Source organism: Perissodus microlepis, chromosome 1 (assembly GCF_051167445.1).
Source record: "Perissodus microlepis isolate ML-2025 ecotype Zambia chromosome 1, ASM5116744v1, whole genome shotgun sequence".
In the NCBI taxonomy this organism is placed as follows: domain Eukaryota; kingdom Metazoa; phylum Chordata; class Actinopteri; order Cichliformes; family Cichlidae; genus Perissodus; species Perissodus microlepis.
Genome location: NC_140461.1, coordinates 34,282,920 through 34,296,139, shown reverse-complemented (window position 1 = coordinate 34,296,139; position 13,220 = coordinate 34,282,920). Strand labels below are relative to the sequence as shown.

The 13,220-nt window shown below is 40.0% G+C and overlaps 1 protein-coding gene across 2 annotated transcripts in view; it reads right to left on the bottom strand.

The window, feature by feature from the left end:
• Nucleotides 1–4,752: 4,752 nt before the first annotated feature.
• The window catches only part of samd4a (sterile alpha motif domain containing 4A), a 72,534-nt gene continuing 64,066 nt past the window's right edge, over nucleotides 4,753–13,220 (bottom strand). For both annotated transcript variants that reach the window (XM_084910339.1, XM_084910422.1), the window contains one exon: nucleotides 4,753–10,653. In XM_084910339.1, coding sequence (XP_084766465.1) covers nucleotides 10,625–10,653 — 29 coding nt within the window. In that variant the 3' untranslated portion in view covers nucleotides 4,753–10,624. The remainder of the gene's footprint in view (nucleotides 10,654–13,220) is intronic.

Sequence of the window (13,220 nt, the reverse complement as noted above, 5' to 3'; positions counted from 1 at the left end):
GATGAACTGTAATTTTCTGCCCTGAAATTCAGACAAAACTGCCCTTCACTGTAATTGTTATCAAAACCTCAGAAACATGGTGTGTAACCAGTTATTACCTCAGACTATGGATATGTTGTTTCCCTAGAATTTTGATTAGTAACAAAATGTTAAAATACACAAGTAAATAAATGTACAATTACAAGAAAACACTTATTAAAACAATGTAGGCATGTGTGAGGAAGTTTGATATTGTTTCCATCCATCCATCATCTTCCGCTTATCCAGAACCGGGTTGCGGGAGCAGCAGCCTAAGCAGAGAAGCCCAGACCTCCCTCTCCCCAGCCAACTCCTCCAGCTTGTCTGGGGCAACACCAAGGTGTTCCCAGGCCAGCCTCAGCATTTCCTGGGTCTGCCCGGGGCCTCCTCCCGGTGGGAAGGACATGCCTGGAACACCTCGCCCAGGAAGAATCCTTGTCAGATGCCCGAACCACCTCAACTGCCTCCTTTCAATGTGGAGGAGCAGCAGCTCTACTCTGAGCCCCTCCCAGATGGCTGAACTTCTCACCCTATCTCTAAGGGAGATAGTATTGGGTGATATTGTTTCCATATTTTATAAATTCACATTTGATATCTATGGTCTTTTGTCTACATTAACTTTGCCACACACAGAAACAGATACTTTCAACTAGTCAAATTTCAGAAACCATATTTGTCCAAGGAACCTCTGGAGCAACATTTCTTCAAATGTGTCTAGTCCTGGATATTGCAGCTGCATAGTCCTGTGCAGTAAGACCAAAGATTCAGACTAGCATCCACATTTCATTAGCTGCTGTCACATTTCTCTGTCCTTTAACACTACACGAGGTTTGGTATTACAGGGTGAAGCATCACTGACTGAAAAAAAGAGAAAAGAAACTGTTGATTAGAACTATTGTTTAACTGAAGACAACAACTGTGGTGGTTGTGGGCATACTCAGTCTTGCTCATGACATACTGTGTAGGTGTGGCTTTTAGTAGGCTTGGCCAAAACAAAAAGTGATACTTGGATACTAATTAATGCTAAAAATGATTACTGGATTAAATAGTCATTTGTAACAATATCGATACTAACTTCAATGTCTTTGTTTTTCTTGGTGGAGACCAAAAACAGACAGAAAAGAGAATGAACTCGGTTCATCGTGTGGACAGAAATATGACTCTGAATGTACAGTGATGCTTCCTAATAACTGCACCATGTGTAAATAACCGACTGTTTGCTAAAAAGTTCAGTGTAGGTAAATGCTGCATGAACTGCAGGTCACTTACTGCAGTGTTCAGTGAAGAGTTTAACTTACAGACATGGACGCACAATGTCAACCTTTGCGGGATAACAGGCTCCAAAACAGACCTATGCAGCTGTAGCTTATCAGCTATTTTGTGCATCCGTTTTATCGTGCTGTGCTGCTCTTCCACGAAACATTTGCAGTTATCGGGTTAAAGCTTTGGCACTGATATATCTTTAAATTAAAATGAACTTGTTTTCCTGACCAAGGTAAGCCAACAAGTTAGCTTAGCTTTGCTTTTTTTTCTTCATCATTTTTAATTCAGCAATGTGCTAAAGAAACAAACAAGCAAACCAACTGCTTTTGTTGTGGCTCTTTGCTTCTTCTAACCTCAGAGGTACATGTCTGGTTCCTCAGCTGCAGATGTGACTGTTTAGTGCTGACCAGGAGATGACCTACGGAGCTGCACTTCCTCTAAAGCTCCAAAAGTGAGTAGATCCCCACATAATCCTGAGTGAAAATCTAATTGGGGTACAGATAACCAACTAGCATAAATTGCTCTTCAGATTCCAGGTCAGATCCATCCCCTGCACTTCATATCTATTTTCAAAAAGATAAAACCGCTCACCTCAGTGTTGATACGGGAACCTCACGAGCTCAGTGATGTCACGGTGGCTAAGACTATCTTTTATATACAGTCTAAAGGTCGATTAACCTTAGGGGAGCTGTAGATCCAGCTTACAGTTTGTTGTACGTTCAGGTTGAGCAACTCTTGTTCTGTAATTTAATCATTTGTTACTGTAAAAAAAGTGAAGTACTGCTACATTACAGCAAGCTTGTGTTAGACACACTAACTAAATGATTGTAAGTATATTATAGATTTGCTTTTGGACAATTGGAAGCTAGTTTATTTATTCCATTAAAAAATTACATCTTGCCATCTGATCCATTACAGAGTTATGTTGGAAATGGTAAAAAGAACAGTGAGAAGTTCATATAACTCTGGTCTGAAAGGGAAAGAAGAAAATGCTGAACTAAAGTGGAAACAGACAAAATGGGGCCCAGAGCTCATTTTAGCCCTGAGGTCACTTACTGGGTTAATCTGGCCCTGGGCCCAGAGAGAGCAGCAGGAAGGTGGAGCTGGTTGGGGTCTGGGTGTCTGGCAGAGCAGGACTCAGCAGCTCTACTCTCAGTTTGGACACTGACTCTGCTTCGTGATGTGGAACTAAAGGCTTCAGATTGAATTCCCTTTAAAAAGTTTCTGACAGTATTCAAAGGCTTAATCCTAAACATCTCTTTGATGGTGATGGCTCCTGCAGGTTGCACACCTACAGATCAACAGCAGGACTGCTGTGCTGCAGGAAAAGTAAGAGGAGCAAGTGTTGGTTGTAATGTTGATACAAGCCTACATTTAACTGAGTATAGTACCGAGATGACATATTGAATGTTGAAACTGAGAATATAAAAAGTATAAGTGCCCATTTCATTTGTTTATTTATTTTTCAAATAACATTTTAGAATTAATGCTGTTAAACTGCTGCCGGGTCACACTGCTGTTATTGTTATCATGAAAAAATAGTCAGCTGTTTATTGACACAACCTGGGTCATCATCATATTTCCTTCAATACTTTTAAAGCAAGTATCTTAAAGTAAAATTTAAAGTAAATCTAACACTGCACCACCACAACTCTTTTCCATTACTGTGTGCTGGATGCAAAATATCCCAACTTGGGCTCCCCCTGGTGGTTGTTTCGAGATGATAACCAAGTTCTCGTGACCTACTGTGTGAAAGTTGTGTTCACAAATGAGAAAAGTTCAGGTGACATTTACTTGAATCTAGGCAGCATTTTATGTTCTCCAGAGAGGTTTGTAAATGTCTGAGCCTGAGAGATAATGTGCAGAAATATGCAGACAAACTCAAGTTGGTAAACAGTACGTCGGATTTTTAACTGAGGAGATCTTAATGCTGAATAAACTAATGGAACACACAATGTTTTTATGGTCATCTGAGTACAGATTCAAACATATACATATACACATACAGCATAAACGCAAACTTTTAACTTAACGTCTGTGAAGGTTCTCAGTCATCCAGGTCATCATAGTCTAAGGAGCTTGGAAAGAAAAACGTCTGGACTTCTTTAAGTTGCTTGAAGACGTTTCACCTCTCATCCAAGAAGCTTTGGTCACTGGTACAGTAGAGGCAATTTATATATAGAAATTATAAACATGACTTAACATATCAGATTTTTAAAGACAGCTGAGATTTGCTTCAAAATTAACTTCAAATAAATCAAATGAACATATCAACATGTTTATTGTTCACTGCATTTAAAAACGACAATCACAAACAGGAAATTGAATCACTGAAGAAAGTGTCGTTTACATGTAGCTACTGGTTTGATTCACACAAACGTTCATTTACAGAAATCTGATCAGATTAAATTAAGATTAGACAACAAACTTTCATTTTATAATAAAGCACAGGGCTGTGTCAGGGGATGCCTGACACGCTTTAAGTTCAGCCTGTTTGGGAATATCTTGTGATGCACTGAGCGTTCTTCTCCACCATGCCATTAGGTGTTGTCTTCTCTCTCCCATCTCTCTTTTGTCCCGTCTTCCTCCCCTCACCCCCAACCAGTCAGGCCAGATGGCTGCCCATGTTACTTTGTGGACAGAAATAGCTAAGTTACTAAAATAACTTCATGAATCAGTTTTAATTTTTGTGGTTGAGTGATTTGAACTGCTTAATGCTTTTTTGTGTGCGTGAGAGAGTGTGTGCGCACCATGCTTCAGCAGACTAGCAGGTCTCTGAGTTTTCACTGAGGTTTTACCCATTTGTAAAGAGGAGTTATCTGATGGAGTTGACCGCAGGTCTAAATTCAGTAGAGCTTCAAACCAGCTCCTAGTGCTCATAGTTGGACAGGACAGCATTGAGCTGTGCGACCCCAGACACTTGGCGTGGTTATGACCATGTTTTTATTTACAAAATGTGTGTTTCTCAGTGTCTCACTCCCTCATTCTGACAGCTTTCCAGCCGTCTCCACCTGTCCCCTCTTCCTCCAGGTCCCGGCATCACTGACACAGAGCATAATTACTGAATTGCTTCCAGCTGCCTTGCCAGTTTCCCCGGCACCACCCCTCCTCTGCAGCCGAGCTGCAGACCACACCTCCACCACAGACTGTAATACAAATGTTCATTTGTATATGGCATACTGCAAATACTGAATTGCTGTACTCTGTTCTTAATGTCACGGTTATCATTTTGGCAACATGTAATGGTCACAGTAATCATATATGTGCGCACTGTTGCACTGCCTTTGCACTTATACAGAAAAACTGACATTCTTTTTGGAACATTAGCAAACGGATCAGATTTACTAAGAGAAAATGATGAAGCTTGGGACTCCTGAGATGGTGTGTTTCTGTAGAAGCTGTAGAAGACACTGTGACAAGAGAGATTCTCTTCCCCCCCCCCCCCTCTAAAATTAACCAGCACTTGTACAAAAACACTGGACAACTTGCAGCTTGTTCTTTTTTTCTTTTCTTTTTTTAATGTATAACAGGGCATGCCAAGTCACATCATTCTGGTACATCGCAACAGAAGTACAGCAAGACACATTAAAAATACTTGAATGTATCCTAAAACTCTCTCTCTCTCACACACACACCCTCTCTCTCACTGTCACACAGCCATTCACACGTTTTTTTTGTTGTTGTTGAGACCAGAATAATTCTTAACTTCATTCAGCATTAAGAAGTACCTACAGAGTACAGAAACAAGACGAGCGGCCGAGTTCACGTTCACCCTGCGTGCCTCACATTTATTTTAAGAAAGCAGCTTAAATCTAGGAAGCTGCATTAACTTAATAATCAGGTGGAGCGGTCTCCCTCCTCCAATCAAAGTCTATGCATCAGCACTTCAGACTGCAGCTGTGTTTCAAATGAACAGAGCATGTCAGGAGAGAAGAGAGTAGGTTGGCCCAATGTGACCAAATGCATAAAGGAGGAATTCGACCAGGACAAAGGGTTTGCAAGGTGGAATCTAGCAAATAACATCTTATATATATTGGTAGTCTATGGGATGGATCACTGCATGAGTGAGCATCAGAACTCATGCCTCAGGTAGCAGGAAGCACCAAGCTCTTCCATTACAGTGAACAGAGTGTCTTTGGTTTTACATAGTTAGTCACAGTGAGACAAATCACTGCGTTATTCTGGATATTGTACTCTGTCCCTTTAAACAAGTAATGATATAATTAAGTGGCGTTAAAACTAGCAGTCAGCTGCAGTTCTACATACACGCGTTACTGAATATCACAGATATGGACAGTGATCAGTGCTGTAGCCAGGTAAAAATCTGATTTTTAACAACCAAAAAGTCCTCAGTGAGTGTCAAATATAAGAGGGTTTTGGGACACAACAAAACTATGATTTCGCAAGTTAATCAAGCTAATGTTTGTTTGTTTTTGTTTTTTACCCACCTGTACATGAATATAAGTGGAGCTTAATGTGAACTTTTGACATTTCAGGGCTGCAGTGTGAACGTGACCTCACACACCTGCTGCGCGTTTCATCCTGTATCATTACAGTTTTTAAAGTCCATATAAAACCATTTACATTTGGGCTAAATGTCTCGAGTACAAAAAAAAGAAAAAGGCACTGCCATTTGTTATTTTGTTATTCTAAATATGACTTTCCCAGCCTTGTACATGCAGTTTTAAAATATAAATTACACCCCCCTCAATTTTCTCCATTTCCTCTTTTTTCTTCCTGTATTTCCTTCCTTTTTTTTGTCTTTTCGTGTGGTTTTTGTTTTCATTATTAAACATACAATATTCTTTTGTCAAATATATACGTAAGCCTGCAGTCAATACAGGACATCGGCTCTTTGATAAAATAAAACTAAATGAAGTAAAAGGCGCACAATCAAGCGGTAACAATTTGTTACAGAATGGATGCTGCTGAATTTACAAAAAAAAAAAAAAAAAACCACCGTACTAAACTGCAGAATCTATGACAGAAATAAAAGATACAAAAACAGCATACGTGTCTTGACTTAAAAGTACATTAAATGTTTTTGGAATATCAAGGCGTCATCTAGCTGTTAATACTGCAGTGGGCACAGCGCTAGAAGCCTTCCTGGACACCCACAGAGCTGATATGCATGTAGGAAAAGCATTTGGTTTGACGTGAAGAGCCATCATCCCTCACAGGTATGCCCCTCTGTCCTCATACTTGTATTTCTGACCCACAGACGCTGCAAGAAACCACCGCTGAGCAGAAAGTGGAGGCCTGCCATGCTGCTCTGTGCTCAAAATACAATCCGCGCAACTTTGTTAAAAATCACACGAACTTGCTGTCAGTCAGTATTCATATAAATATGGCACTTTTTAAATTCAAAACCATAACTCTGGAAAAAAATAATGCACAGCGATATAAAAGTACATAAAAATACTGACAAAAAAACCCTTCTAATAATCCCTTTGATTACATGACTGACTGCAGAACTTTTCTCATTATGAACGCATCTCACGTAAAGAAAACAAAACCCCCCCCCAGCAATGACCATCAAATCCTCACACAGCCTCCTCCTCTGTGCCATAAAGCAAGCCGCACTACTGCACAGCCACCAACACGAATACAAACACGCCACTCATTTTCACTCAATGCATGTAACACATAAAAGTAGCACCCCACTCCAAGTATACCATCTTACTGTGTGTGTACGTTGTCGTTGTTGTTGTTGTGTTCCACAGACAGGAAATGGCCAGAAAGCACTGATGATTGGACTGATACATGGTCGAATGTGGTCTCGGGTCTTTTCATTAGATTTGTCCACAGTGAGAAAACTGTAGAGCAATGCCACCTTTACAAGCGGCATACGCAGAAACTTTGAAGCCTCGCTCTCCCAAACAGAACTCAAAGAAAGACATGGCCTGCAAGGCCCGCAATGGACCCATCTACCTCCTGATCTCACACACACTACAACAACACTTTTTTTTGTATGCTAAAAACAACAGAAACTTTCTAATTGACCATGGATTGGTGTATCTGAAGGACCAGTTCTTGATCTCGGCTTCAAATTAAAAAAAGAGAACAAAACAAAAAAAACCCAAAACATCTTAACATGACATGACAGATACAAATAATATCGTAGTTCATCAACAGCAAGAAAAACAAAAACAAACAAACAAACAAACAAAAAAACAGTCCACAATATCTATGTTAATATTTGAGATGTACTTATGGTCACCAGCCATAACATGTTAATACATATGGTATTTTAAATAATATTACACCCACATGAGCATCACCTCTGCAACAACAAAAAAAAAAGAAAGGAAAAAAGAATAAATAGTAGTTTCTACTTTAAGTACTGATTCATATGGCAGTGACACTGAAAGAGTCTGAATATGATGACATCCTGATGCTGCCCGTCAGCGAGGGGCACCAACAAACAATGACCATGTCAAAGGTGCGGCATCCACGCGGGGCTGAAACAGGTTTGTGACGCACTCACGCTTTGGTGGAACCTTTGTTCACAAACATGACTCAGGGTGCAAGAGCAAAACACACACTCTTAATCCACACCGAGTAAAACCTGAAGTGTCCATCAGGGTCATAGCGACCAGACTACATGCATACCATCACACACACTTGATCATGTGTGTGTGCACAGATCCAGACTGCAGTGTTGAGCAGCCATCACGAGATCTGAAGCCATGTTCAGCTGGCCAGGATGGGGATGGGCTGCAGAGAGGTACCACATCAGAATTTATGCATGTTTTTGTCTTTATAAAGTCCCACACTCAGAGAGTGTTTTTAAATTCCATTCTCCCAAACATACCAGTAATTTCTACTTATGTAGTGACCGATATAACTAATGGCAATGGACAGCAATTTTAAAAAGCCCGGAAAGTAACCTTTTTTATTAGTTTAATTAGTTAGTTTAATTAGTTAAACTAATCAAATCAGAAACCAGTCTGAAGATTTCAAATTGCTAGTTGTTATTGGCCAGAAACGGGTCATTCTGATTCTAATGCCATCGTAATCAACAGATTATGTTTCCAAGAAAGTTTGAGAAACATTTGAAAAGTGATTTTTTTTTAAAAAGAAGAAAAAAAGAAAGAAGAACTAAAACATGCACAAAGTCTTGTATGGCCACTGAACTGTGTGTGTGGGATACTTCAGATCAGGCGGTATTTCCAACCTTTAGACAGGTCAATGAGAGGCATCAGAAGCTTTTTTTTTTTTGTCTCTGGGTTCATCGTTGCCACCTTTTGTGCTTTGCTTCTCAACATCAGTCTGTCTGTCCAGCAAGGCTGTAATGCTACAGTCGAGAACGAGTCTGCTCTGTTTGATCAGACTCCAAAGCAAAGCATCGTTGCTTGAGCCTTGAACATTTGGATTGTAGTGTCTCACATTATCATATCAAGTGCAGGATACAAAGGAAATATGACAGAATTGCAAGAAACTAATAAACTAAACAATAATAATAATAATAATAATGATAAACCTCAAAGCTGACCTTTCAGGTTGAGGACTTGCATGCTGGGTTGAAAGCAGCACGGACAGGAGTTAACCTAACCAGCTTATTTCAATATAAACCTAATCCTATAAAGTCTAGAGTCCAGGCACAAAACAACTAAGGATAAATATTAAGACACAGAATAACCATGAGATTAGAATAAAAACAAAAATATTTTCATATGATGGAGGCCTGCACTGACAGAAGGCCAAGATACACAAGCAACCAACCAGCTTTGATATTTGCCCAAATGTTCACTGATGAGTTTTTATTGTTCTGCTGGCATCTTTAGTGCCTGCGTCTCCCTGGACTTCAGCATCTGTCCCGCCATGACTGCAACTGGCCAGCAGGTGGAGGTAAGCACTAATGAGATCTCAGGGAAAACTTCCCTTCATGGATTGACAGTGTTTCATTTCTCCAATGTTGCAATCCTCTCATGAAAAGGAAAAAAGAAAAGAAAAAAAGATCTGAGTGGAAACTAAATCCGCCTCCCATTGCTTCCAACACCTTCTCCACTCTAAATTTCACAATCTTCCTTTAGTTTTAACATGCAGCTTAAGCATATTCCCCTGCTTTAGAAAAATAACCAACTCCCAGTATCTGAACATGCAGACAGATCCCACTGACTTATTAATCTCCCAATATATATATTTATATGTATAAAAACATACATTTATACAGTACATGCTGTGGATGAACTGACGGTGCCAAATCCACTTCCTGCTACACTCACTTGCACGAACAGACTAAGGGCACGATCAGACGTGACATCATCTTCTTCCGTCGTCTCCAGCTAATCAAAGGTCCTGCCTCTGATGTCTCTCTCCTTTAAACATCCTCTTCCCTTTCTAATATCACTTCAGCTTGGTTCTTTCTTCTACTACTTTCTGTGTCTCTCTCTACATCCCCCTTCTTCCTCGTATCCCTCTCTGTGCTACCTCCATATCTTTCAAGTTCCCATCTCGTTCTCTCTCCATTAATATTCAGGCCAACATATCTTTGTTGTTGGCTGCCAAAATAAAGAATAAGTATGTTGGTTGTAAACTAATGTGATGGCTACTCGTGGGAAGTAAAGCTTGTAGAAAGCCAAGGCTCTACAGAATATATTATGTAAATCATACCTGAAATTCATAAATGTCTCTGTACCCTCTGAAAGTAGCATCATAATGTAAACAATAAATACATACAATAGAAAGAAAAAGGTTTGTTGCCACCCAGTACTGAGCAAGCGGCCTTTTTGAGCTCCCCAAGAAACCGTCCTGGACACTGATCCTGCTGAAACCAGTCTGGGAAATCCCAAGCTTCCTTTTTGCATCCCTGTGGCTCTGCTCATCTCATCGTGTTTTGGGTCTGAGGTACTGTTATGATCTGAAAGATGCCACAAACTGTGGTCAATGTGCAGGGACCAGACAATGTGGGCAAGAGAAAGTCTCATTGAGCCCTGATCCAAAGCCCAGCATCTCTCTTCTGCTGAGGCTAACTGGACTGCTTCTGGCCTCTCCATGGGAAGGGCAGGGTGGGGGGTGGGAACAAGGGGGAAAGTTTGCACACACTTTCCAGGCCGCGTTCGGTGCTTTCCATTCTCCTCACTCACATACAGGTGACTGTGAGTGTGCTGCCCGAGCAGGAAGTGTGTTTTTCCAGCCCGTTGGACGGTGCCAGTGTGATAGCTTGTGTGAGCTGTTTGATGGTCGGCTCTCTAGTGTATCTTGGATCCCGCCCGGTCCTTTGGTTGAGCTCTACCATTGGCTACAGGGAGAGGGAACGAAAGGGCTGGTGACCTCAAGGTGATTGTGAGAGAGCTCCCCAAACCTGCGCCGTCCTGCTGCTCTCACTCAGGTCCTCAGCTCATATTGTTGATGTGCGATCTGCACCATCTAAAGAGGAACAGCAGAGAGAAGAAGAGGCATCACAGTTTAAGTCAGCAATTACGTTATTAACCCTGACAGAGAGTGATTGTGGAATCAAATGTGCAAATGAAGGCAGTCATGACTCCTCAGGCCCCCACCACTACCATTTCCTGTTCCTGGTTTATCACCAAAGTTTGCAAAGATAAACTTCAGCTTATGAATTGGACACAAAACGAAACATGAGAAAATTAAATATTAACTTTCTGCTTGCAGCTAGCTGCCCCTCCTTCAGCATGGTTCTGCTGGAGGTTTCTTCCTGTTGAAATGAAGATTTGCTTCCCATTGTTACCAGGTGTTTGCTCATGGGAAGTTGGTTGATTGTTGGTTTTGTTCTGTATTAGTGTAGGGTAGAGCAGGGCGATATGACCAAAAATATTTATCACGATATACCAATCCAATTTTATTTATAAAGCACTTTAAAATACCCAGCACAGGAACAAAGTGCTGTACAGAAAATAAGTTAAAACAATAGAATAACAGAAAACAGCAAAAATAAATAAATAAATAAATAAATAATAAAACACATAATACATAAAACTAAAACAGCCATATACATTTGAAAATTTCCGATAACGATATAACTGACGATATAATTGACACTAGACAAAATACTTTACGACTCCACAACTTTTAGTGAGAAAAAAAAAACAAATCAAAAAAGAAAAATCTATGTATTTTCACTTAAACAAGCAGCTGTTTATGTGCATTAAAGTTATATAAAAATTTAACAGGGCAAATGCAAATTCCTTGCTGACAGTTTAACCAAAAGGCATTTCCAGTGGAAATTGGCCGACATATCCTCAGCATAACTATGTATAATATCCACAAAACTTAAAAAGAGGTTATATACACACAATACGGTAATATTATGTTGAAGCACAGTACGTATCATTCCGCGAGGCTCCTGCCTACGATAGCCTTAATGCTCCGACAATCCATCAAGCAGTGCAGCTTCATAGCTTAGCAAAGTTGTACTAAAACATTTGACAGATTTTCGAGCGCCGTGTACCACATAAAATCGTTTCGAGGTCAGTAAACACAACCAGAATTCATACATAAGGCACACGGGATTATAAGGGGCACTGTCGATTTTCAGAAAAATCAAAGGATTGATTTTAAATGTGCCGCATTTTCCAAAAAACACGGTAATAACGACGGCCCGCTAGCATGCTCTACCAAAAATAGTGCTTTGTTGTGTATCTGACAGACGAAAGCTAAACCAGTTCCACACCACTGAAGTTGTAGCATTTTTACAAACCAATTCTGGTTCATCCGTTTCATTCAACAATCCGCTTTCGCCCTTCTCATTGTCCGTCGCCGAAATGCTTTTTCCGCGATGTGCGTATGAAAACAAAGGCACTGCACATGCGTGTTTTACCCATATTCTATCACGTTATTTTCTTAGCGTTGCCCAATATTATACCAGTATTACCATGAACGGTATGATATGGCCCAGCCCCAGTGTAGGGTCTTTGCAATATAAAGTAACTGGAGATGAAACTGATTTGAATAACAGAGAGCCTGATGGGGTTTAGGAGCTGTTACGTTCCAATTAGTTTCTAACCCTGAAGTACAAAACACAAAACTAAATAATAAACATAACATAAAAATAAACATGACATTACATTAATAAGGAACCATTAGGGAAACTTTCTTCTTTGTGATTGGACAGAAGTATCTTGTGACGGGCTGATGTAATTTCATTGTACTTGTCTCAGTTGTCTTCCTGCATAAAATTTAAAGTAAGTGTGAAAGGCAGGGTTCATACGCCTTTTTCAGGGTCAAATTCAAGCACTTTTTAAGCACTTTCAAGGTCCCTTTTCAAGCTTTTCCAGCACACCCCCCACACGCAATGCATGTTTCAATTCGCATCACCTCAGTAAGACCATGTGAAAAGACACCTTTGCTCCCCTTCTGTTAAGACATAGAAAAACGCACCACACAAAAATACTGCAAAAGGAAACTGTTGCCTTATATACATAGTGTATAAACTCAAAACGCACATTTCACTTAAAAATTAAGATGTGAAAATGTGAACAAATCAACTTGTTAGAGATATTCTTCTCCTGTTGAAAAAAAAAACAAAAAAAAGAAATAAATAAGTCTTCTCATCAGATATTGATGCTTCTTAAAATAGGAGACAGATGTTTGTTTGTTGTTTTGTTTGTTTTTTAAGTTAATTCCCAATAAAACTGTTTTATTGCTAACTACATTGCTGTCTGTATTATTGCTGAAGTCCTAAATGATCACCTTTAAAGTGTTTGTGCTAATAACATCATGTCAGACAGGCATGGAGAACAGCACTGACTGTTTAAGTAGTTTAATGTGCAGGTGCTGACCATAAACACATTTTGAATGAAAGCCGGGGAACTTTGGTAGCACAGAAACAAGTGGCTATTCTTTGTGACCATATGGCTCGGTCCCTCATATTACCATTATTTCACCCAAACGCACCAAGTTAATACTTAAAAAAGCTGCAGCAATACACACAAATATAAACAGTATTTGGTGACAACTTTGCTTTTAGCCTTTAA